The 26180-nt window shown below is 37.6% G+C and overlaps 1 protein-coding gene across 4 annotated transcripts in view; it reads right to left on the bottom strand.

Annotated features, from left to right (window-relative positions):
* Nucleotides 1–25684, bottom strand: part of KCNH7 (potassium voltage-gated channel subfamily H member 7) — a 244992-nt gene extending 219308 nt beyond the window's left edge. For 3 of the 4 annotated variants that reach the window (XM_062611040.1, XM_062611041.1, XM_062611042.1), the window contains exons 1-2: nucleotides 24886–25684; nucleotides 22633–22863 (exon numbers count right to left, since the gene is read on the bottom strand). In XM_062611040.1, coding sequence (XP_062467024.1) covers nucleotides 22633–22863; nucleotides 24886–24961 — 307 coding nt within the window. In that variant the 5' untranslated portion in view covers nucleotides 24962–25684. The remainder of the gene's footprint in view (nucleotides 1–22632; nucleotides 22864–24885) is intronic. The other variant, XM_062611043.1, reaches the window with a different exon arrangement.
* Between the last annotated feature and the right edge of the window lie 496 nt (nucleotides 25685–26180).

Here is a 26180-nt window from a genome sequence, read left to right as displayed (position 1 = left end):
AGTAGTCATAACAATCTCTATAGAATTCAAAATAGTCACCTTTACTAGAAATAAAACACTATTAGCCACATGCTACAATTGAAGTCCTAGGGTAACACATTAGTTATGCATCCACACAAATATTTAGTTCTCAAAGGAGGGCTGCTACAGTTTAAAAGAAGCATTAAATTTAATATTAGTAATAAAATTTCAATAACATGATTAGTAACTCTTAAGCTTAATGGATCTAGTTCCTTTTCTGCAATAGGCTGGAAGAAACTAAGTGTTATCTTGATGTAAAACCAGGATAAATGAGAATCTGGTCCACTGTAACTTAGTATCTGTTTGTATTGGTGCAGCAATACCACAAATATTTTTCAGATAAGTAAGAATACTTTATGCAGGATATCTTAGTCTTTAAATTGGCTTTCTGTACTATTCAGGACCTTGATTATTTGTATAACGTTCCTATTATTTGTGTTATAACAATGTGTATTTTGCTGCATAATTCAAAGCACAGTGAATGTCTTTATGGTTGAGTCCATAGTCAGTTTCTAAGCTGGCCAGAAAGCCACGAGTTCAAGTCCCACACCAAGACTTGGACAGAAACCCAGAAGAGATACCGCAATGCAGCATTACAGATAATACTGCATTTGGTGTTCATTCTTTAGGGTAAAATGTTAAGCTTGCATTTGCTTCATTAACCTTGAGTAGTGCTTTTGTCAAAGTGGTTCAAAAATGATGCTTTTTAAAAAGCACGTATAGTAACTCGGATTCCTGGTCAGCTGTCGTTTCTCCTACTCAATATTTAAAAATTCTCTTACAAGCTGTTAGTGAGCACACAGTAGTTGTTCTTTTACACATCTGATAGGTATGTCACTATTTTGGGAAGTACTTAGAGATGAGCATGAATGTATCGGGTCACATTCTAGTTTTGCACTTCTAACACTCTCTTTGGGCTGTAGAGTTTTTACGAAAAAAAATGTGCACTGAAGTGACTGTTCCAGTGATCTGGGGCACTGCAGTTAAAGTCCTGCCGTCTTTAAAATGGGTACAACATGTAACACTGCTGATAAATAGGCAAGCTTGTATTACCGTTCAGCAACTCTTTGCATAAAGCTGCAAAGGATAAAGATTCTTGAATTTTCCATCTACTCATTTTACAGGAGTGGAAGACTGGAAAAGCAATTAACGTGTCTATAGGTACCTAGTTAGATTTCACCCTGACCCCTGCAGTATCTGGACACTTCATTAGGGACCTTGTTTCTTAATCTGCTGTCTGTTCAACTTCCAACACCTGCTTGTTTGCTTAAGTACAACATGAAACATTTTTATTTAGTGAAATAATTTAGTTCTCCATGAGTACGTCAGGTTCTAAGGAAACCGTGTTTGGAACTACAATTTACCTCTTTTCAGTTGTTAGTGAAAAATTGCATCTGAAATTTTCTAATTTTGTAATGCAAACATTGGGGTTTTGTTGTTGTTTTTTGTTTTGTTTTTTAAAAAAAGACTGTTCTTTTAAGTTCTGATGAAAAGCTTCTCCATCAGAATTTGTGTTCAGTCTTCGGTTTCTGTATATAACCTTGAAAAGAATACCACAGCTGATCATGACTCAATGGTTGGTCTCGCAGCTCATACTCAAAAGCTGTGCAAGGACCAGTTGATATCTTCAGTATTAAATATAAAGTCAGAGATTTGTCCTGGGCTTCTCCTTCCGTGATAGACTAATTTATATATGCCTGGGAGCATACAGTTGAGGGGCAGTGACAGAAGAACAGTGCTTAAAGGAATAAAAAAATACTTTTACAATGGGAATTGTGATCCAGTTTTCCACGAAACTATCAAATGTCCAACATTTGTCCTGCTTTAACCTATGTGGCTCTGCAGTTAGAAAAATGCTGGTGTTTCAGGCCAGGATTAAAATCAAACACAACTAAACAAATAACAAGAATAAAAGGCTGGAGTGATAAACAGAGCAGAGGAAACTAGAAGAAGTCAGAAATTGGTCTCCTGTTTGCAGCACGAACAATGCCTTTAGAAACTGCAAGTATCAGGATCTTCACTTAGATAAACAGAAATTAAAAAATGCAGCCTAGACCCTGAGCAGTTAAAAAACCAGAACGGTGTCTCTGGGGAAGCCAGGCAGCCATTTATGTTTTCTAAAATTTCATAAAAATAACTATAAAAATTTTAGAATTAAACCATAAAATAATGATGGGCAAATCTTCAATTTTTAGTTGGCCATCTGTTTTATAAATAAATGTATTAAATGAAAGCACTGTAGGTTTTTTTTCTTGATTTTTATTTAATACAAAGGATAGTATGGGAGCACATAGTAAGTACATCATAGACTTATTTTTATCTTACAAGTATTTCTAATATTCCTCATAAGATGTATTAAAAATCATATGAATATATCAGGCATAATAAAATAAAGGCAGAAATTGCAAATTTTGTCTCTCCTTTAATTTTATATGAGCTGTTACAATTACTGAACTGCAGAGAATTTCAGAGGTTCGGCATATCAGAAGGTCGAAAGCTTTTTTTACCTGTTTGGCACTAAAAAATGCTCCAACTGGTTCAGAGTGAACATTGTAAGAATGTAATGCAGCTCTATGGGTGAACTCACTTTTAACAACATTTCAGGTTTCAAAACTATCATAACCCTTGAGAATTTTTAAGAGGGTTTTCTTAAAGAAACTCTACGCCCATATTTTTCGTGATTACAGGATGTTTCGGATTGGTATTTGAGTTAAGTATATTTATGCTTCTCTTTGCACATTTCATAAAGCCTTATTAATTAGTGACATTAATGAGAATTTTACAATGTGACTAGTCATTTTTTCCATAAGAATTAATACAATTCAAGTAGTATTTTATTTATATATATATATATATATATATATATACACACAAACAATTTTTCCATTGTTTCACTGTTGTTTTTTTTTCCCCTAGATCAAACATTTTTAAGTAAAAACTTATCCTAGGTCACTTTCATTCTAATTTTTTAATATTTTAGTCATATTCAATTCTTGTTTTGGCAGTTTGAAGCCAAACATTTTGGCTTGGTAGATACAGCTGCCTTCTCTGTGTACAGAAATAATGCTTACTCTTTTCCAAGCCTTCATTTTGGCTCCTGTTTTTTGGTTTTTTTTCAGGCCTTTTTGCTGTCTTCAGAAGTATTTTCACTGAGGGCCATATTTTGCTTTCAGTGCTTTTGTAGCAGCTCAGTGGGAGTGGGTCTTCAATTTATACCTAGGCAGGTGAAGTCCTGCTGATTTTACTGCATTCTCGCTGCAGGACATGTGCATCCCTATAGTTCTCTTTGCAGAACCTGCCTTAGGTACACTATGGAATTATGCACCTCAATTAGGTAATACCTGTATTTGAAGGAAGTTTGTAAATAAAATATGGCTAGTGAAGCTGTACTGTTAACAAACAGGCAGAGATGAGTCCTCTAAATGGCAACAGTCAAAACTTCATTTTAACAAGTATCTGGAAATAATTTGCTTATGTTGGTGCTCTTAGGAGTAGCTACTTTGCACTTGGGAGCAATCCAAAGGAAGCAATGCTTTTCAATTTACATCAAATGGACAATTTTATTATTTGGATGCATCAGAGGAATGATAGGAAAATATAGTTTGTTTTTAATATGAAGAAATAAAGTTGTCTTTCAGTGAAAGACCTTTCCTAACAAAATAGCCCTGATGGGTTTGGTGAGAAGCGTAAGAAACTCTTTTGGAGTTTTTCCACGGACTTATTCTCAGGTTGTGCTGACAGAAGTAGTGAAGCAAGATTGCTTCTTCTCCTAAGAGCAGGCTGTGAGTGTCTTCAAGACCTGAGGCTTAACACTCAGTTTGAGACTCTTGAAATCTCTGAGTTTTCTTGGGCTCACGCTGCTGCAAGTTTCTCTTTCCATTGCCGCACACTGGAACTCTAATTTTCTAAATAGTAAGGTTAGCTCTTAGGAGTTAAGTTTACTGACAACCATGTTAATTCAGATATTGTCCTTCACATTCATATCTGCATGCATGAACCTGTGCTGGGGATCTGGGTTGTATTAGCACCTGTGTCCTGTGGACACAGCTGCACAGCCGGAGGCACCATTCAAAGTAGTTCAGGCTGGTTCCCAAAAACCAGCTGTGAAATTTACAGCTGATTCCCAAACCAGCTGTTAGTATGCTCCCCAGCACACCTTGCTTTTAGCCTTTCCTGAAAGTCCCTGTCCCGCACCAAAGATGATGAATGGTGTCCTGCTCATGATGAAGAAAAAGCAGGAAAGAAGATGAAGAACTGTCCTCTGAATTAACCTGAATTTTCAGGCATTACTCATTCCCCTGCCTTTCATTCTTGGTCCTTAAAATCTGGGACCTTGTTTGGTGATTGCTTCTCATGACTTGGAGAAGATGCTTGTCCTCAGAGATGTTTCTGAACAGCTTCCTGGCTTCCCACAGAAGTCTTTGTTATTGTTATGTGATCTTTTCATGCAGAAAGAGACACCTGAGCATTCAACAAAAACTGTACAGACCTGTCAATATAGTGTAATGTAAGAAACTGAGTAAATAAGAGCCTTTGCCCAAATTACCGTATCTCTGCACTGTACGTCAGGTCTTCAGAAATATCTACTTAGGCAGCATCAGAAAGTCCTGGATACTTTCTCTCCAGTTATTTTAATCACTTTTTTTTTCTCAATTGATTACTTTAGGAAACAGATTAAATATAATGAAGCAGAAACACATTAAGAAAACCTAGCATTCAAATAATCTATATACAGCATCTTCTTACCATACTGCTTTACATCTTATATCTTTACTTTGCCACAGAAAAAAATCATTAACCTGACATTTTCCTATCCTATAAATAGCTGTGCTTTTATCAAAGTTCAAGAGAAACAGTTTAAAACACTTCCAAGAGGGAGCCTTGACTTTCAGTCCTCTGCTCTGTTTCAGTTACTGTAGAGAGAAAGGGGTGTTAGCTCACCTTCCTACTCTTCTTGTAAGCCTAGATAAAAGACTAAAACAGCCCCAACCTGAATTACAGCATTTGCAGCAATTCCCATGGAATCAATGTGATAATTTTACTGTTCATGCTCGCTTCCCACCTGGTGGATACATGATTTGCTTGTGTGGCCTTTTTGTAGCTTTCTGCCTGCTTTGTAAGTAGGTTATAAACCCTGTATGTTTGCAATAATCATTATAATGAACATGCTGTTTACTGGCACAAGTCCAAGCTAATCCAGAAAGTTTAATTTTGAAGATGTTAGTTATCTGAATTCCCAGCAGACATCAGATTTAAATTTCTCATCGTAGAGTAAAAATGTCCATGCCAGTCTTCCTGTTTCTGAATTCAGCTATTTTAAATCTGGGTACAGAGAAATCCAGCATTTGCAGAAATGACTCAGTTGAAACATGACATGAAAAGTTAGTAGGGTGGAGCCTGAAAGGAAGTATTTTTGTTGTTGCTATCCCACAGTTCTGCCAAGGACTAAAATATTTCATGCAATCTCATACAGTCATTTATGCACATGCTTTCTTATGGTGCTTATACACTTCTTACACTGCTTATATTTGCTTTCTTTCCTTTTGGAATGGTCTGTAATATACAGCTTCTCCAGAGGATCCTTACTCTTCTGAGTCTGAATGGGGCTCCAATTTATAAGCTACATAAAGATCTCCGTTTGACTTTTGCACTTTAAATTAATACAGAGCCAAGCCAATTTCATATGGTAATACTGACTGTATGCTTGTTTGATAAACAGTGTTAGGCATCCAATTTAATTATAATTACATGAGTAATTAAAACCACCATAGTAAATATATCTGACACTATTAACTATATTTCCCATAAACCGTATTAAAGCTAAAAATCAACATTGGTACCAAAACCAGTAAGTGTTCACTGCTGGAGAGTGCCAGTTGCTCAGAAGAAATAATTTGTAGATTAGTACCGAATTTGTAATTTGTCCCTTCTGTGTTCTACCATACCTATGATATTTATTTTAGAGATAACATGAAAAAAATGCTCAAATAAGCAGCAGCAATGAAAAAGACATTAATACTACATTGTACTTTGTAGATGCAGTATTTTATCACTGCAGTATTTTATACTGGATGCAGCATTTTATTACTGAGTTTTAAAATTACACAAGATTGTTCCTGTATCATATAATAGAGAAAACCAACAGCGAACCATTCATGAAATCATATTTACAACTTCCCTAAGTTTGCAACTCAGGCTAGATTTTCAGGAAAGATCAGCTCTCGTTTAGGCACACAATGCAGGCCATTTTCAAACCTCATAAACAACCAAAATCAAAATACTCACAGAACCAAAGAGCTGAGTATTCTAATTCAGTAAGCTTTTCTTGAAAATCTGGCCATGCATTGTAATGCCTTGACTGAAGGAAAGATTGAACATACCTCATAATTTGAAAAGAATTACAGGGTTAAAACTGTGGGCACCTTTGTAAAGAAGGACAGTATGATTCCTGTTAACCAACAAACTACAGCTACTTGCCAGGTGTGCTCAGCTGATTTATGTTCAGCATATGACCATACCAGCTGCTTTACTTGTGTTAAGTTGAAAGAATTTCAACAGAAGAAAAAAAGTAATTCTATGTATGCTTGAGAATCCCCATTCCCCTTCCTTTCCCCACTGAAAGCTGCAATAATATGAAAGGTGAAATGAGCTTTATGCATGGAGCTACGTAGGAACTTCTCCCGCAGTTTTTTGCATGCTTTTCTCCCACTTGCTTAAACACATAAACTTCTCAATAAATCTAAGACTGCAGCCCTGAGACCCTAAAATTTCTCACAGTATAATTAATTTGACTGATACGCTTTGAACAACTAAAATGGATTTCAACTTGATTCAATCCTACTTTTTCCTTCATGCACTGCTGTTGCATAACAACACTGTCAGTTTGCTCAGTATTCATAGCACAGCAGAAGAGGACGGACTCAAAACCCCTTTATTCTGTTAATTTTTCCTTAGTAATGTTTTTCTTCTAGAATATATGGATGATATGTTTATGGCAGGTAATAAAAAACTTTCTTTATAATTCTTTAATCCCCTTTAGAAAGCTTCCTTTGCAGATAATATCTCAGGGAGCAGGTTAACTTTGATCCTGATCTGAGTTCGGCATCACAGTTCTGGTATTTTATTCCCATAAAATGTCAGACGCTATCAACCTCCAACACAGGTATGCATAAAGGCTTCTATACTGAGTAAAATATTGAAAGAATAGCTGAATTTACCATTGCAGGCTTTGGGAAGAGCAGTTTGGGATGATGCACAGTAGCCTTTAGCCAGATGCTTTGCTTATTACCCTTTTTGCTGCACTTCAGAAAGGCTGTTTGGGTAGGCTTAATGAAATTGTCAATCCTGTACTCAAAAAAAGGTTTATATTTAGCATTTTCACTTTAAAATAATACACTTATTTATTCCAGCCAACACACCTGGGCAGTTTCACGGTTGAACTCACTGCCCTGATCTCTAAAATTTCCTATCATATTCACTTTGATTATCTTGGGCTCCAGGGAGAAAATGGTAATTTTAAGAAGACTATAAAAATATAAAAGAATTATAAAAATGCCATAACCCTACAGGTTAGACCTGTAGTTAGTATGAAATTACTTCAGGTTTAAAATATCTCTAAGTTATTTTGGTTTCATAACTGCTTGCAAAATGTACACAGTATATTGTGTGTCTAAAAAGGAATGACTCACTGATCAGTAGGTGATTTGTTCAACAAGATGTCAATAAAGCATTTACCTGTAAAGCTTTTATTAAATATCTAAATATCAAACATGTAACTATCAGATATTTTCAAATTCAAATAAAAACCACAAGCTTTTCAGTTATTCAAAAGCCTTCTTAGAAATTAAACTGATTTGGTTTGAGAGGTTGGGTTTGCATTTCTTTTGTTTTAGATAAAGTCCACAAATACGTGGGAAGTAAACAGCATTTCTGAAGTTACGTTAGTCACAAGGGTAAGTTGTTTTGTAATACCTGTTTGTAAAGATAACTGTATTCCTCTGCAAGGCACAGTATCAGAAACAAGCCTTCCTTTTGGCTCTTGGTCACACTCTGATTTTACCTAACCTTTGTAGGACCAATTATATTTAACTTTCTCACTGACAAAAAAAGGTCAACATTTGCAACTGGCTATTAATTGGCAATTGGCTATTAATGGCAATTTGGTCCAGTCTGAGAATGAGAAATTATTTGTATATTCTCATTCCTGTAAATTAAAAATAAGATGTCACAGTGCTATGCACATTGAATTAACCCTGTGCAGAAATGAAGCCCATACAAGTAGCTACCCTGAATACTACACTATACATGTTACATGCAGAAATGACTGCAAGTATACTGTCAATGTGTGAACCTCCTATCAACTAGTACAGAAGTAGAAATGGCTCTGCGGCTGAGTTGAAATAAAAAACACAAAAAAAAAACCCAAACGAATCAGAAATCCTTACAAAATACTGGGTTGTAATGCATGTGCTTGACATGTTCTCTTCTGCATCATCAAATTAACTGATTGTAGGTGCAATAGGCACTGGTAGTGTACTGCCAGGAATTGCTGCTGTACACCCCCAAGATGCTTTTATCTGTCACATCGGAAAAGAGAAGACAGTTTCCTTAGGAAAGTCAGTAGTGCAGGTTTTATTGATGAAGTTTTTAAGATTACATTAGGATGATTAAAAATTATATCCATCATGAAACAAGCAGATTTGCAAGTGTCAAATATGCATTCACTAGGGAGAAAAATGATTTTTGTAATAAAATTATCATCAGTTCTGTTCTAGTCAGTGGAAGTATATTTAATGAAGCTTATCAACACCTTCCAACAGCAGCTGAACTCGTCATTAATAATATTCATTAAATATGCTTTGTCACATTGTGTTTGCTTAACAATCCTTGTCTATGTATAAAGAACTGAAAGAAAACATGGAATGGGTTGAAGATCTGATTAGGATGTTAGGCCACCCATCTGGGGTGACTTAAACCAATGAGATAATGTCTCAGTTATCTTTTTTAGTATCCTCAGTTGAAAGTACATCCCTAAATCATGGGTATTTGAAGGGGCTCTGCTTAAAACCATGGATCTAACACCACTGCAGTACCACAAAAGCTGCAGGATTCCTGATGCTTTGCTGCTGACACATTATGTACCGTGTGTTGGGGGCAAGCTCCAGCAGGGTGTCATGTGCCAACAATGCTGGCAGCCAGATGTGCTGAGCTCCTGTGGGGAGGTGGTTACCACACTCTGATACTGTATTATTTGACAGGCTAGAGGAATAGTAGTTGGCACTGGCTTAAAGGAAAAGGGCAGTATTAACTCTTGAAGAAATCAGCAGATTTCTATCTCCCCGTCACTAACTTGGAAGACAGAGCATAGGACAAATCACTGTATCTATCATTTCTTGAAGAAAATATGAAATAAAAGGTGGTAAATGGAAAAGAAAAATGGAGATGGAAGTGCTGTTTTCTGCCATGAGCTATATAAGGAAATGTTAGCAAAAATCTTTTTCTTCTGAGATGAGTGTTTCAATGAGGTTACCTCACCTCTGGAAGTCACTACAAGAATCCCACAGGCTGTGAGAAATATTCCTCTCCTAGATCTGTTTGCTGTGCATCTTTAATGATGGGAATGAAGTGCTGAATAACACATGCCTGGGGTGCCCCAGCTATTTGCCAGGGGCAGTTGCATTTACTTCCCAGTATAAGGTAATTGATTAATTGCCTCTAAAACTTACAAGGCCTCCTCCATTACAATTATCTTTAGCATTAAGCTGTTTGGATGTCTGTAATCCACAGCAAAATAAGCAATAGAATGTCTATTTTCTTCTTAACTCAAACATGTTTATATAAAAAATCTGCCAAAGCACACCCGGCAGATGCCTAACAGGTCAGCCAGATTGACCTGATATACAGGAAACCACTGAGCATGTAGTTTCTCATAATAAAATGAGTAGCAACTTGGAATTTATACCATGTAGCACATCAGAAATGACATTTGGAAAAGATCTTCTGGCAAACAATATCTAGGTTACAACTTCAACCATTTTTAACGTACAATGTAAACAGGATTTCCTAATGCATGTGAAAGTGTATCTAAATAATGTAAAATTTCATGCAGTAGACTTGACTTAATACAGAACATTGAAGTAAGAGGAACGCCAATTAGTATAATAAAAGATGTATAAAACACCTACATATGTGCTACTGAATTAAGGAAAAAAAAAAGAAAAAAAAAATTACAACTAATGTCTTCAGACTTCCCAGAGGGTATAGCACAAACACCCTCCCTCAAGCACAACAGCAGTTCATCCAGATACTCAAAGAACGTGTAGATGTATCAGAAGACCAGCTGCCTCAGCAGAGAGCTTATGACTGAGCTCCAGTAAGAAAAAGACATGTAAGATATATAAAGGTGGTGCTAGCAAGGGCAGACTGCAGTGGAGAAATACAGAAACACTGCCCAGGCATGCTGGGATGGTCTTTGGAAAGGAAAAGCTGAGCTAGACTTGAAACTCGGGATATCAAGGGCAACAGATAGCTGTTGCTAGTGATGTGAGCAGTAAAAGAATAAACAAGCATAATGTGAGCCTGTGTCTGAGTGGGGAGGGTGAGTTAGTGCCAACTGTTGCAGATAAAGCTGAGGTACTCTATAGATTCCCTGCCTCAGTCTGGGAGACCTTTGAATCTTGAGACAGGGTTCAAAGTAGTGGAAGAGGATTGAGTCAGTGATCTCTTAAGAAATTTGACTCCAACTGCATCCAGGATAAAGCATGCTGGGTTATCATCACAAGTGTAGCCAGTAGATTAAGGAAAGTGACACTTCTCATTTCCTCACTGTTCATTATGTCACACCTGGAACAGTGTAACCAGCTGTGTACCCTTACTACAACAAAATAGCTGTTGATAAACTTGAGTGAGCATATATACAAGATGGATATGGGCTTAGAGCAACCTGTGAGGAGAGGTTGAGGAAACTGGCCTTGGCCAGGCGGGATAGCTTTCAAGGATGTAATAACAGCCTTTCAGTAGCTATGAGGAAATTAGTGGGAGATGGAGGCAGATTGTCTACTGGCATAACAAGAAAATAATAGGCAATGCTTTCAGTTAAAATGGAGAAGGTCCTGACATGGTATAAGGACAAACCAGTTTCAAAATGAGGGTAACTGAGCACTGAAACATGTTGCCCAGGGAGGCTGTGTTATCTCCATCCTGGCACCCAACTGGACTAAGCCCTAAGCAACCTAGTCTGAATTCTGTGTTGCTCCTGCTTTCAGCAGGAAGCTGGACTGGATGACCTCCTGAGCCTCCTCCCGACCTAAATTATTCTTGGTGATGGCTATAAAAGACCAGTCTAACAAAAGGACTTCTTTGCTTTACTGGAATGGTAAAATGTTATATATTAGTTAGAATACATGCCATCCTAACAGAATGCTTTCTGCAAGCAAACACGGCTGAGTGATTGCTATTTAAAGGTTCCCCTGTGAAACAAAGCATTACTTGTTATACAGATTGTGCCAGTTTCTAAAAAACAAGATACAAACAAAGGGTGAAATCCAAGAGGGGAAAAAAATTATGATCTAAACTACATTATGAGAATAACCCTGGTTAATATATCAAGTTTAGAAATGAGCTAGTTCAGTCTGAACACATGTACTATATCCTGCAGAAATGTCCATTTTCCCATTGGTAAGTTTATGTAACTCTCACAAGTATTCAGGATCATGGAGGATAGACTCCAGGACACACACCTAAAAAGCTGAATTAAGCTAGAGTCTGATGAAATGTCAGTTATTTGAATGTTTGGAGAGTGGAAGTTTTTTTTGGTTTGGGAAGGAAATAAGCCTTGTTAGTTATATGAGACATTCAGCACCAGTTAGAAGAGAAATAATACTCAGATAACATATAGTTTTACTTTCCTTTAAAGTATGTTATTTCTTTGTTGTTTATTTGGCAGTTCTATTTTCTGTATCCAATTTGGAAAATCTAAGGACTTAAGTTGATACTGGGCTTATATGGGAAAAAGATGAACAGGACTGGATTCCACCTATGCTTTCTTTAACCCTGTGGCAAGAGGAGGAATCAGTTTGGGCCCTTCTGCTGTTCAGAATTACACAAGCTGTTTCTAACTCATTCCAGCACTTAATGACCATTACATTATATATCCTCTCTATCAGAATGTGTAATTTCTCTAGAAGTTAACCTTTATTACCAGAGACATGTACACAACTGCATCATCCCAGGTCTGAGACAGTCATTTAAGAGTAATTCCCATTCAGTGCAATTTTTGTTAAAGATTGTTTTACAGAACTATTCCCTGTTGAATGTAATTTTGTATTCTCAGTCTGTATCCATTTCTTGGACTTGATCATATTTGGGGTTGGTTTTTTTTTTGACATTTATTTATTACACACAATGCTCTTGTCTATACTGGGAAATGTTAAGATACAACCTTGGTGTACTGTCTTAAAAAAAGAGAGAAGGATAGTGAAAACTACACTAGAGAATGATGGTTTGGAACAGTGAGCTTTTTGAGAATAACCTGTCAAAGAGACTGCATTAGTCAATCAGCTCATTAGGAGTCACTTTAAATTGCTGCGCAGTTCAGACTTGTGTGATTGAATGTGTTTAATAAGAATAATGCTTTATTAGTAAAACTTGCAAACTATAGAGTATCAGTTTGTATTCTACGATTGGGTAGGAGGTAACTTTGGCAGTTCTTCAAAGTGCTTGTTAAACCTCTTGAAAAGGAGAAATGCCCTTTAACAATATATATATATATATGTATGTATGTATGACACAATATATATAATTGAAAATCTAATCATAAATTTGTTTTTACATGTAAAAGTTCAAGTCAGTAATTTCCCTTGGAGCAACTGAACCTCAGTGTGATCTTCATAACTATGGTATTTCAGTTATGTCTGATATTTCAGTGCCTGTGGCCTCTAAAGGGCAAAAAGAAGTTTGGATAATTTACTTTCCAGTTAACAATCAAGGTTAAACATACAGAATTCTTTCTCCATCATTTCAAAAACTAGTTAATGTATTTTTTTCAGTTCCTCAGAAAGTGGAAATAAAGTGCTTTATTCACCACTTTTTTATTTACAGGAAAATGATCCCAAGGTGAAAACAAAAGGGATAAAGACTGAAATATTACTTAAAAGGGAAACGATTCACTGAGTTCCCATGAAGCAGAAACAAATGCTCTTGCACACTGAAATGTGAGAGAAATCATGTTTGAAATACAAGCACATACACAGAATGTATTTATCTGGCTAATAAATATATTTTGCCTGGGTTGAGTTCTTCAGAGACAGTCATGCTATTGGCAATTCTGCTTCTGCAGGATCTGTTTTTTTTTATGAATGAGGTTAAATGACAACCAGAAATGGATTTAAAGACTTGCATGGTCTGTTGAAAAGGTCCCTTGGCTATAATATTCTTGGTTTACGTAGTGGCTTTTATAAAATAGAATTGTATACCTGTCGGCTAGAAGAAGAGTTGTCTGCAGATCATGTATTCCTTCCTCTTTTCCTGCTTTAAATAAACAGTAACCAGAGAAAGGGAATGCCACTCGTACCTAGTGCCACCCTTCCTAGTGATCTACCAACATTACAGATATCAGATACTAATTCTGCTTGTAGCTGCAGTAGCAGTTAGTAGTTTTTAATTAACTTTTTAAGCATTCAGGAACAGCTCCTTAGACCCCAGTTCTATTCCTGACACAAGAAAATCAATTTTCAAGTTTTAGGGTGAAGAGAAACAGCATCTTAATACAGTGTGGTGTTGACCCACAAACAGTACTCAAACTCTGCTTTATCCCTTTACAGAACTTTTCTTTGGAACTCTGTTTGTAAAACACTAAAGCCAATTCTTTGCCAACTCATTCTTGTTGCCATAAACAATCAGTGTAACTTACTGAAGCATTAAGGATGCTCTGTACTGTGGACCAGCAGACACTGGCTCAAGACTGACATAGACTGTCTTCCACAGCAGTTCATGAGCAGCTCCATTAATTTACAGAGAAGGCTATAGATACCTGGTTTTGTACTTCAAGGCTGTTATTCTCTCATATAACAAGGTATGTTGTCTGTGACTCCAGAAATAGTCTTTTGGGGAAGTGGTGTCTTTTCTGTTGGATGGACTTTGGTCTTACATTAATTCCTGGTATATTCTATTATGCAAAATAAATGCTGGGCACAGAAAGAAAAAAAAGAGAAACATATTTTCCTTTCTTTTATCACTATTTAAAATGACATGGACTATGTTTTTTTTTTCTTTGTTTCCCATTTGTGAGTTGAAAGCCATTTTTCAAGCGACAGTTTTTACCGTGAATACCATGACAAAAGGATTTATGGAATAGTAAGTTTCATATTCTTTTGAAAATATAAAAAGAAATGCTTTCTTGTACAACAGCCACAAACATGCAAAATACTAATGAGATTAGCTGGCATTTTTTCCAGAGAGGAAGGAGTAAAGCAGATTGGCACAAATGAGTTTTGAAAGGAGGAAATTTGCAAGCTATTTTCAGAGATACACTTGCATTGATTTGAATGACAATCAGCAGAGAACGCTCTAAGAAATACTCTTAAAAGGGCACAGACTCCAAAGTCTGAGAACAGCTGGGAATAAGTGCTTTAGAACATGCGTGTTAGTGATGAATGATTAGTAAATGATGATTAACTGCTTCTCAAGAAGCCTAGGTATAAGATAAAAAAAATCCCTGTATATATCTATCATATCTATCCTTGTTCTGAAGTCATCTCTGCCTCTCTGCCTTGTGGATTAAAACGGAGGAATGTTTTGTCTGTTTTGGATTTTTCTTTCCTAACTTCTTGCCTTTGTATGCAGCAGCTCAGATCCAGTTAGTGCTAGTTAGCAGTGGAATGCCTCTACCAACTGTCCTCTACTACCAAGATCAGGCTTTTTAGTCTTGCAAAAATTAAACTTTGCAGTTTAGTTCTGTGAAAAGCATGGTTGCACAGTTACTATAGAGTCCCATGTATTTGCTCTAAAGAGGCCAACTTTTCATAAGTTGAAACTGTCAAGGATCAGTGTATTTGGGTATCGTTATAAATCCCAATTTCCTGGTATTTGAAGTAAATTCTTGTTGTGTTTCTCTGAACTGACCATTTAGGCAGGACTTTCTGCTTTCCACTGCAGTCTCGTGTGACAAATCAGGGATTTAAATGAGGTCATGGCAAAATATAAAAGAAAGGATTTTTATTGAGTGTCGTACTGTAGAGAAACAAGGGCAGGAAAGCAAGAAACGTCAGCAGCAGGGAAGTACTGAAGGCAGGTGTGATTTCTGACCCAAGCTTTCTTACGGTCTTTCCCACTCAACTAGCTGCAATGAGAAAGTTAATAATGTTGACATTTAAACACCAGCTTTAGGTTTTGATGACATGATGGCTCTCTGCGAACAATGAAGCTGGAATACATCCTTTGTTGGCTAACACTTCAGTGCTGTCATCGAGGGCATGGTCAAAACTAGGTATAATGAGATCTGTAACTAGAGTCTGGTTAATGAAACAGAGAACAGGACCTCAATATAAAGATATGGTTTGATTTTTTTTTCCAGATTGAATTTTGGTATCCTTTGTGGTGAGCTCTACTGATAAGATTTCAATGTGATTACAGAATTAAAGAATTAAGAAAAATAGAAACAAAAAGGCTATATTGTACCAGAAAGTCAGTGAGGGAGCTTAAAATGGGGTATCTATGGAAATGCTGGAGGTCAAAAGGCATTTTTTGATTAGTTATGGCTGTAATTCTGCTTTCCAAATTAAATTTTAATTTCTAAGAAATAATTCAAATATGTCTATTTCCTTTAAAACAAAACCAATATACTAGAGTAAAAAAGTTCAAGCTATACAAAATTGCTACACCAATACTTCTCACCTCAGAGGTGTGAACTTTCAGAGATGCAGGCTGTGTGAAACCAGCTGTAACTATAGAGCCACAGTACCCCACTGTCATTGTCATGCATCTGGCTCTGCCTAGATCTAGCTTCACGGCTACAGTTCTGATTGCTTTTGAGATATGCAGTTTCCAGTCAGTTAGCAATTTCCATAGTCAGCTTGGTCTTGCTACTTTGAATCCTATACTGCTTGATTCAGAGTATTTTTCCATACTTAGCTGAGAACCTGGAAAGAATACGGTCTATTTAGAACATAGACGGAGTCATACACTAAGTCAAATATGTAGGAAGCTCTTAAAAACTGGCCTTGAAAACACTAAGATAAAATCTAATCCACACCACTGTTCTTTTTCCAATGCTTGAAACCAGAGAGAACAGTACCAGTGTCAACACTGGTACTAGTCAAAGTGCCATGTTCTGAAGTTTTGTATAATACCAAATATATGTAAGGCTGCTACTAGACAAGCAATTGCTCTTCCCACATTCTATTGCAAGGCATGATGTCTGATTTGCTCTCTGCGTCTCTGATATATGGGCCAACTGGGTGGAGAAAAGAAAGAACCAATTGATAATGCAAATTAGAGGTATGAAATAACTCTCACAGCAGAAGGTAACATTAGAAAGGATGTACACTGAAGATGGAAAGAGGACACAATAAAATCATGTGAAACCACACACAAAAAAATAAGACTGACAGCTCCTGTTTTTTTTGTCTTATAACCCAAAACAGCATTCACTAAAACTGAAAGGAGTATATTCAAAGCAGATAAAAAAGTTTGTTAGGCAAAGTCTACTTAAAAGATTAAACTCTCCTCCATAGGATATTATCATTCTAAACAACTTAGAAAAACTCTGAGTATGTATATCACATTGTAACCTTCTAGGGCCAATTCACTCTGCAATGTGACACCTTTCTTACCACTGTGGGACTCTCTTTTTGAAAGTCAGCAATGATTGATTTTTTGCAGCTCAAGAAAGGGAAATTTGGGTCCCTTCATTAGTGTAAATTGACCCGGTGACTTTCTGAATCTGGCTGTAAAACTGTACTGCCGAAGTCCAGTGGCAGAAGAGTTCCCTCTGGACTCTAGTGAAATGAAAGACTTCTGATCCACTAGCCTGCAGGTTTTTTATTTGTGCCATGGAGGGACTTAAAACTGTCAAAAGGTATTTTTCTAACCCAAGATATCTTTTTCTGTTAAAGATGCAGTAATTATAATAATAGCAGTTGTATTCTTCATTATTTGAGAAAATTAAATATATCTAATCGTACCTTTATGACCCTAAACACTGACAATAATAATTGAAAGGCAATTTAATTGTTCTTTTTTTTATTCAAACACTATCTCTCATTAGCAGGAATACATGAATGGGAAAAAAATTCTTTCTATAAAATCCCCCTTCTTACTGGAAATAAATTCATCCTAATCTGAAAAGAAAAAAAGATGTATTGTAAACACCAAGGAATTGAAAAATAAGGTTGAAACTGGCCCACAAATAAACCTCCTTCATGTATCTGAGAGCTGCTTTATCATAATCATTAGGTATCCCATGTGAAATGTGAAAAAGTGACCCACAGTTCTCAGCAGGCACATAATGAAAAGGGATAGGTAAAAGAGATACTCTGATCATTGAGGTACTTGCTTTCTGCTGATAGTGTTCCCTGTTGCAAAACCAATATTGAACAGGACAAGGGACATAACTTGTCTCTTGGGACAAGTATTAAAACCTGAAGTAGAAATATTACATTACAGACATCAGAAAAGGTCATCCACTTCTACTAGTTCAACACCTTCAGTAACATTCTGGATTTGATCCAAGGTTGTATGTTTGACTGGGCTTTTTAAGGATGTATAGAAAAACTTGCATTAAGACAGGGGTATTGGGCAGCTTTTTGTTGGGGGCAACAGTTTCTTTATCAAAATACAAACAGTATTTCTTAAACAAGAACTACAGCAGCAAGGTATTCGACAGTTACTTGATTCAATAAGCCTTCTCATCAGCTCTGCTCCAAGCACTGAATCTCCAGTCAAGACTGCCCTTGCTGACCTTCATGTTAGAGGTAATCTAGGGGACTTGACATACATGCAAGGATCTTTCTTTTAAGTTGCATTTTTAATGACTGGTAGGTTCACAGCATTTATAGAACACAAAACACGTTTTGTTGTGTTGTTTTTTTTTTTCTTATCCTAAAAGAAGAATTTGAAAGGCCTTAAAAATATTACTTTGGAATCTTAATGTGTTCTGAAAATACAAATATGTTTAATTTGCAGTCAGTTGTAGCAAATTTAATTTCTCAAACTGGTTAAGTGGCAAGTAATTTGTGAGGTTTGTAAACACTCTTCAGATAATTGCTTGATCTTATCTTTGCTTAAACCTATCCTCTTCTGAAGTGCTTCTTATCCCGTATCTGATGTGTATAGTGTAAGTTTAAATGAGCTCCTTTAACAGGTAAACTCTGTAAGCTCAGACATACCACTGTTGTCCACAAAGCGTAGAGTAAGAAGTATTTAGCGTGCTACAATCCTGTCTGATTATCATATATCCATTCTGAATCCCCATTATACTTTTCACGTCAAAAGCTTTACAGCTTTACCACTTCAAGCAATATTTTACATCTGTCGAGTATGATTTATGCCATGACTTAAACTGCAAAATGGAATCCTCAAAGGAAGAGCTGTCATTTTCCCCACAAATAACTTTATTAAAATAAGAATTCAGCAGTATATTACCTTCAACTATATACAGATCATGTTGCTATACGATTTGTGAAAATGAAGTTGTGAGATACTGAGGAATACACTATACTGCTACTTTTATATCAGAGTATAATTTTTAATTAAACAGACCTAATGGGCAAGACTTTAAAAAAAAATGTTTCAAAATAATAGTTCTTGTGATTTGTCTGTATTTATCTATTGTACTTGTTTAAAAGGGATAGTTACATTAAAAAAGAAATTTACTGAGTCTTTAATCCCATGAATACATCCAGTGACTTTTGTGGAGCTTCTTACATGTTGAGCACTTATAAATTTGGACCCTTAGTTTTGGCATCCATCTGTTCCCAATTTTCTCAGTAGCAATTAATTCATTTGATAACTATGTAATCACCTCCTTTGGCACTACTCTTAACAGGACAGAAGACTAGAACTTTGCCTGGATTGTGAAAATACCTGAGTGACGAGAAATTAAAACCAAATGTAGGCTATTGTAACAATCTCACTCTGATACAAATTCTGCAAGATGAGCTAGTAAGGCTTTTAGCTGCATACGTTAAAAAACTTCTGTGAAGATAGGGCACCCAAGTGCTTAGGACAGTGCCTGCTGAGTGTGCAAGTAATGCTGGCATGCCACCTCTATGCCATCTAAACAATTAGACAAAGCTACCGCAAGTATTCTTTCCTTCTCCTCTGCACCCACTCCACACTGCACAGTGAAAAGGGAAACATGGCCAGTCTAGGTAACACGTTTACAAACCCGTGATACATCAAATTTGCGTCCTCCCTTGACCACTCTATCTGCTGTCAGCTTTGTTTAAGGCAGTGTAAATTCAAGCAACTGCCCTTTTCTGAAAAATAAGTCTGCTACGAAAGTTTTCCCACCCTTCTGTCCCCCTTTAAGCGTGTGATCTGGCCTAAAGATTAAAACAGTGAACAGCAGCATTCAGTCTTGCATCAAGATGTTTAAAACTCTAAATCTTACACTGTCATCTAGAACAGTGGGTTATAGCCAAGTAGAGAATGTCAGAATCACAATTCCCAATACATATGCAACACATATTGCAAGAATACCCTTTTAAGTTGAACTTTAAAGTTGTGACTTTTTAAAAGTATGTGAGGTGGTATTTAGAATTAAAAAGAAAAAGCATCAGTTGTAGAGTGATTCTGATATATGCATTGCTGGACATCTGATGACGAATCAGCTTTATAAGTGAGGGGATATATGACCCCACTGATGTTTGTTTTACTTTGAAATATTAAAATATTTTTTAATATAATCAGTGGCTTATGTACAGTAAATTTTAATGTGATGTGGAGTAACGGGCTGGGCATTTATTCAGGACTGTGTAATACGGTATTCAGAAACTCCAGTCAGTGGCACCTCAAGCGATTCACACTTTCATGAGCTGTCTTCCTCCTCCGTATACTTAGTATTACGTTAAATATTATACAACGGGTGGCTATGAAATATGTAGAATCAAACTTTCAAGCAGTAGGTAGTTCATTGGAATAATTTGGGTTACACAAAGAAAGTTCCATTTCTAATTGTGCTGTGATGGACCCCTTAAAACATTCTTATATTCACTCAATGCACACAGCACAAAATAAGCCACTAACCCAGCACTAAACTCTTTAGATTTGTAGCAAATTCTTTGAATTCATTTTGCTTTAAATCCTGGAGGAAGTCCTTGTTAGCTGTCCCCATTCAGTATATTGTTACAATATAGAGAGTATGTTATAATTTTTAAATTGCAAAAACAAATTTGCAAATTTAAAAAATGTGAAGAAGTTGAAAAGTGAGGTATATCTATGCACTGATTTACAATAATCATACGGTATGTTTACTGATGTTCATTACATCTGTCATATAGGTAGTTTCCATTATATGTTACTACAAAAACTTCAGATCTTTTAATCATTTTGTAAAGAAATCAAACATTATGTGGAATGAAACAAAAAAGCCTGTATATATAAATTGAGCTGTCAGACATTTACACATTTGAGTATCAGACTATTTTGCTGTTTTTTGCCTGTAATCAGTGAATTAGTATTTTAAATTATATTTACAATCTGAAATAATTCAACTGTATTTGTTTAAATTTAGCAGTTCATATAGTGCACACGGTAAGTCCTGTTCACATTCCAACCAGTAAAATTTTGAGGGATTCAACCCAAATTTGTCTAGAACTGTTGTCTGTGCTTTTGAAATCCCTTAACCTTTAAACATATGGTCTAGTAATTTAAAGAAACCATCCACAGAAATGAAATTACAGAGAAACCTTATGTATGTTTGTTTACACTGAATAATCCCCAACTCCCGTACATAATACACTTCAAAATCCAAAACTATTTGGAAGACGTGGCAGTTTTTATAGATATTTTTACTTCAGTTTTGCCTCAAATAGATTATGGTGTGTTGTGTAATGCCAGAATTCAGCATTTTAGGAAAATATATATTTACGGTAATTGACAGATAAGCAGCACTTTAGCTAAGCACTTTCCCTCCCTCATCATGTCTTGGGAGGCAGAAGTACTCTAAAACAACCAGATGTCAGAACAGTGCTCCAGGCTGGTGGCTGTGAAAGTTAGCAGTGACATTCTCCTATTATTTTTAACACACGCCAAATTAACACAAACACAGGCTAGATGTGCAAAAGACACATGGTGTCAGGTCTCCTGAGAAACCTGTGTTGAAAGCACAGCTACAACAGCAAATCTTGACCAAAATCTGCTCCAGACCAACAAACTAGATCTAAGAATAAAGGACTCTACTGAGAATGTGCTAAGAAGAATATGCTTAAATACTGGTAGCGTGGGTAGAATGGTTGGCTCGAGTCCTATCTGAATTATACCAGCCTGAGCTAAAAATAATATTATTTAAGTCTCTCCAAGATAACAACAGACTTTTTGAGAAGAGGGTTTAACTCCGTGACTTCAAAATGCAAGAGTATCCATTGCATGTGATTCTAAAATTGATGCAAACAGCACGCTGGCATTTCTCCAGAAGTAATTTAAGCTCAGCATTTGAATATGAATTTCCTTTTCCTTCTCCCAGGAGTGTACACAGCAAGAGACATAATAAGGTATACCACACTTATCCATTACTTGGATTTGTTTGAAAGATGGATGTTTCTGTAAATAACCCCGTGTAACTAGAAGAAAAAAAAAAAACAAGAAAAAAACCAACCCAAACCTCTACATATAACTATTATGTTTCATAATTAGTTTTCATGCATATGCATCTTTAATCTGCAAGTACAGTCATATATTCATCCTAGGCTCTTAACAGGAAAAAGCACCAGTGCAGCAAATTTAGCCATTCTTCTCATACTGAGTCTTCACTGATTAATAGGGAAACTCTTCATAGTTTAGCCACTCCAAAATTTTTACTCTGACATTATTTAGGACAACTTCTGTGGTTCAGTTGCAGGTACTCCAACATCACAATTATCTCATCTCTCTTTTCAGAGACTTGATCCTTTCTTTATAAGCTAATGCTTTCTTCCTAAGAGGCCAATTTTTCCTACTTAACTTTGTTGTACTTTTCCCAGCAGAACACTGAATTTAAATCAAGGTTCGCTTCCAACTGTGTGAGGTGGGCAGAGTTAAGCCCTGTGAAACTCATCCACCACTCCTATGCCCTGTGAGATGAAAGAGTTCATAAAAATTAACATTCACAGTATGTCCCCTCTATGTTTGTGTTTATCTGGTCATTGTAGGGCTCTTTACTTCAGGAGATCTATAAACCGAGAGAATAACTTCTGTTCAGCAGTTGCAAACACAGTGCTACAGTCAGCGTACTTCAGACACCCACTACTTTCAGAGCACATTCCCTTACTGGTATACTAAGTGTGCTTCACTGGACTTTCAAGGAATTTACAACACTACTGCAACAAAGGATCTGAGCAGCAAATCAAACACACTTTTACCAATCAACTGGTAACCAAACACACAAAAAGTCTTGAAAATAAAACCAGGGTTTACCGTCTTTGTGATAATAGGTGACTTCCACTTTCCTCTCCTCTGACCCCAGGAGTGCTTGAGCAATTTGGGCAATATGATGTCTTTTGGTCTCTGGCCCATGAAGAAAATCACAGGTGCAAGGTTTCTGCATGACATCTGGCCTGGAGAACCCGGTCATCTCACAGAACGCATCATTGCAGTAGATGATAGCACAATTCTGCACTCTAGCATTAGCAATGATGAATTTTTTATCTGCAATAAAAGTGATGCATTTTTTAGTGCTCTTTCAACATTTCATAAAGTGTCAATTGCATGGATGGATGCTAAACAACCCTTCTTTTCACTGGGATGCCTAAAATGCAGAGATTTTCAGTCAAGTAATGCAGCTAGTTTGGTACATAGCTTTTAAATAAACCTCAACCAATTTAAATACATCAAAGATTAAGACAGTTGTCTTTTAAGGAAATAAACCCAATTTATGCAAGTCTTTTGCAAAACTCTTTTGTCTAAAAAGGACAAAATTTTGTCTTCTTTAGCTTCACTGAAACCCAGGTGATGATGAGTGCCATCCTGCCAGCCATAACTCCAGGAAAGTCCTTGAAAAGTTAGTAGCTTCTTCTGGACGGGACATGGGGCCTCAGGAAGGAGGCTTTATTCAGGTGAAGGGCTTCCTCAGATAAAATCCAACCAGCTCACTCTACTACACAGGGATTTTCACTGAGGTGAATGGCAGCAACTTTGTAGTCAGTATTTTAACAAAACTATCTAGAAAGATCATAGTATTTTTTTCCTCTGTGATTGCTTTAGAAGTTACATTTATAAAAGAAAATATTCCTTAGTTAAAAAAAAGGAGCATGAAGAGTGCATGAAAACCAAAGATTGTGATGTTGGAAACATTTTGTACAGTCTGCTCAAGTTCTGTGCCTCTGTACATCACCCCTTCCCAAACCCTCACCTGACAGAAAGGTTGAAAAGTTTTCAACCATTATTTCATTTCTTTCTGTTTACCACTATAACACGCTGCTGTCATTGTAATTATAAATGTGCAGCTTTGGTACATTTATTGTTAATAGCATGAATTTCTGCTTACTTAATGACATTAGGAGGTCCCTTGCTTCATAGAAGTGTTTTTATGTGATGCCGAGTTAGCAGTACGAGTTTTCAATATTTTAAAGATATTCTGTCTTTGAATACAATGAAATACTTGGAGGGAAAAAGAGATTTCACTCACACTTTTTCTACTGTCTTTTCATCATGCTTAACTTTCACTATCACTTGCCTATTTAATAGATAGTGCTTTATACACTTCAAAATATACACACTTCACTGCAAGAAAACTTTGAGTAGCGACACTGACAGCATTTAGAGAAACTGGGACTACAAGCATGCTCTTTTTTTTTTTTTTCCCAAGTAATATAAATATTAAATCAGTATCATGGCCTTAAGTATAAAGAAGTATATAGACTGGAATTAGCTGCAACGGTTTGCACCAGACTGATACTAAAATTATGCTAAATATTTAAATAAATGTACATATATCAAAACTACTGTTTCTAAATGAAATTCATGTTAAGCATCAAGTGTTCCTTCTTATTGGTAACAGTGAACTAGAGTTCTGGCCAGGAAAAACACTTCAGCTTCAGCCTCCTTGACAGGTAGCAAACTGCTGCATTGGAAAAGATCTCACAGGCTCTGAGGATGCATTTGCACTGGTCTGGTAGATATTCTATGATTCCATAAACAAAGTGGAAATATTTGACAGCTATATTAAAATACTAAAATGCAGTCATGACAACAAGGTAAGAGAGTATTTTCTCTTTAATAACTCCTCTGCATATTATCTGTTTCCTCTAAATCAAAGTCTGTTATGCTTTATTTTGAAAAGACAATTATAATTGGTAACAATCATAAAGATAATAAATCTAGCTTTTTTTTTATAGACATTGCACAGGCAGCACTCTACTTTTATAGCCGTCTCACTGGTTCAGAAGAAGGCAAAGAGATATAACTTCTATAGCTATACAATATGGATACAGTCAAGATCCTTGAATTACTGGGGGGAGTGGGGGGAGGTTAAAAAAAAAGGAAAAACCCAATAATTCAAGTCGGTAATCTGTATTTTAGATCAAACCCAATGTTACACCTGCCAGAGATCCCCTCTTTACCTCTGGGGTTTTCTTTCCAAGCTACAAACTTAAAATAGTCGGGAGCTGCTGTCCATTTAGTCACAAGCAGAATCAAACTACTGTAGCAAAATAGAAAGAGAGAACTTACTTTGCCCTTCAAATTTTCGTATGATTGTACCCAAAAATGTATTTTGTGGTGCCACATGACCTCTGCGAACAGGCATGTTTGTACAGGTCTTCGGTTTTCTGTGCACAATGACTTCTCCAAGGATCTCCTACACGGCTCCAGCCCAGAGCACCGAGCCGGCTACCCTTTGTGACAAATCATCGTCCTCTGAAGCTCGGAAATCTCTTCCCATTAGCACCACTTCTAGATACACGCTTTTCCTATTGGAGTCAGATCCATCCCCCAGTTTCTTTTTTTCTTTCTTTCTTTTTCTTTTCCTTCCTTGCTTTCTTTTCTATTTTTTCCTGGAGGAGTCGGACGCTATTGTCTGGGGCGGGTAGGGGTGGGGTAAGCAGGAGGAGGTGGGGGGCTGGATTACAAGAGTAATCGATCTCTAGCACCAAACATCGCCAATTTTCCAAAGCAAATGGCCGTGACCCGGCAGTTTCCGACGCTGTAGCGATGGTTAGAGGGCTGGAAGACTAATGTTGCTCCGCTGCCAGAGGGAGTGACGTCCCCCCCTCCGGGCTCCACCACGGCGCTCAGCAGCTCGGATTACTCAAGCATGGCTTAGCAAGAGCCAGCCAATAAATCTCTTCAAAACTCAGCGACAAACAGCGGCATCAGGAATGAGCTACACGCCGGCAGCACCGCGACATGCCACATCCCCCACGGCTGCGGTTGCAGGGGGTGCAGCGGGGACCAAGGGTGCTAGTGGCCGGGGGGCCCCGCCACCTTCGGCTGCTCCAGCTTCTCCGTCGTCGTCCCGGGACTACCAGCGCCTTCGTGGCCCCTGAGAGTGGCCCGCCGGGGAGCCCCAGGCGCTGCCAGGGCCGAAGGAGGGAGGGATGTGGGACAAGAGAGAGCGTTGTACACGCCCCGTCGGGGAGGGGGGGGGGGGGAGGCGCGAGTGGGGGTCGATTTTGAGCAATGGCTGGGGGGGGGGGGGGAAGGGACCACCGGAGCCCTCGGCTTCTTTCCCCGCCCCGATGGAAGGGATCGCCCCCTCCTCCGGCAGCGTGACCCAGACGAGGACTTCCCCTCGCTCCACGCACCCCTCCTGCCGAGGAAGAGGGTTTTCCCCGGCGGCAAGCGCCGCTCCCCGCGTGCCGAGCAGGTGCGAGCCTCCTCTCAGGGGCCGACAGGGCGGTGCGGACGGCTCGCCGGGCTCCCGCGGGTGCGGAGGGGGAGAGCTCCTGCAGCAGCCCTCGCCCAGCCCAGGGCGGGGACCGAGCGGGCGCTGTGACCGCCCCGCCGCTGGGGCTGCGTCCCGGGGC

This window comes from Pezoporus occidentalis, unplaced genomic scaffold, assembly GCF_034315485.1.
Source record: "Pezoporus occidentalis ecotype Australia unplaced genomic scaffold, CSIRO_AGI_Poc_V1 ctg150, whole genome shotgun sequence".
Taxonomy (NCBI): Eukaryota; Metazoa; Chordata; class Aves; order Psittaciformes; family Psittacidae; genus Pezoporus; species Pezoporus occidentalis.
This window is presented reverse-complemented; position numbering and strand designations above follow the sequence as displayed.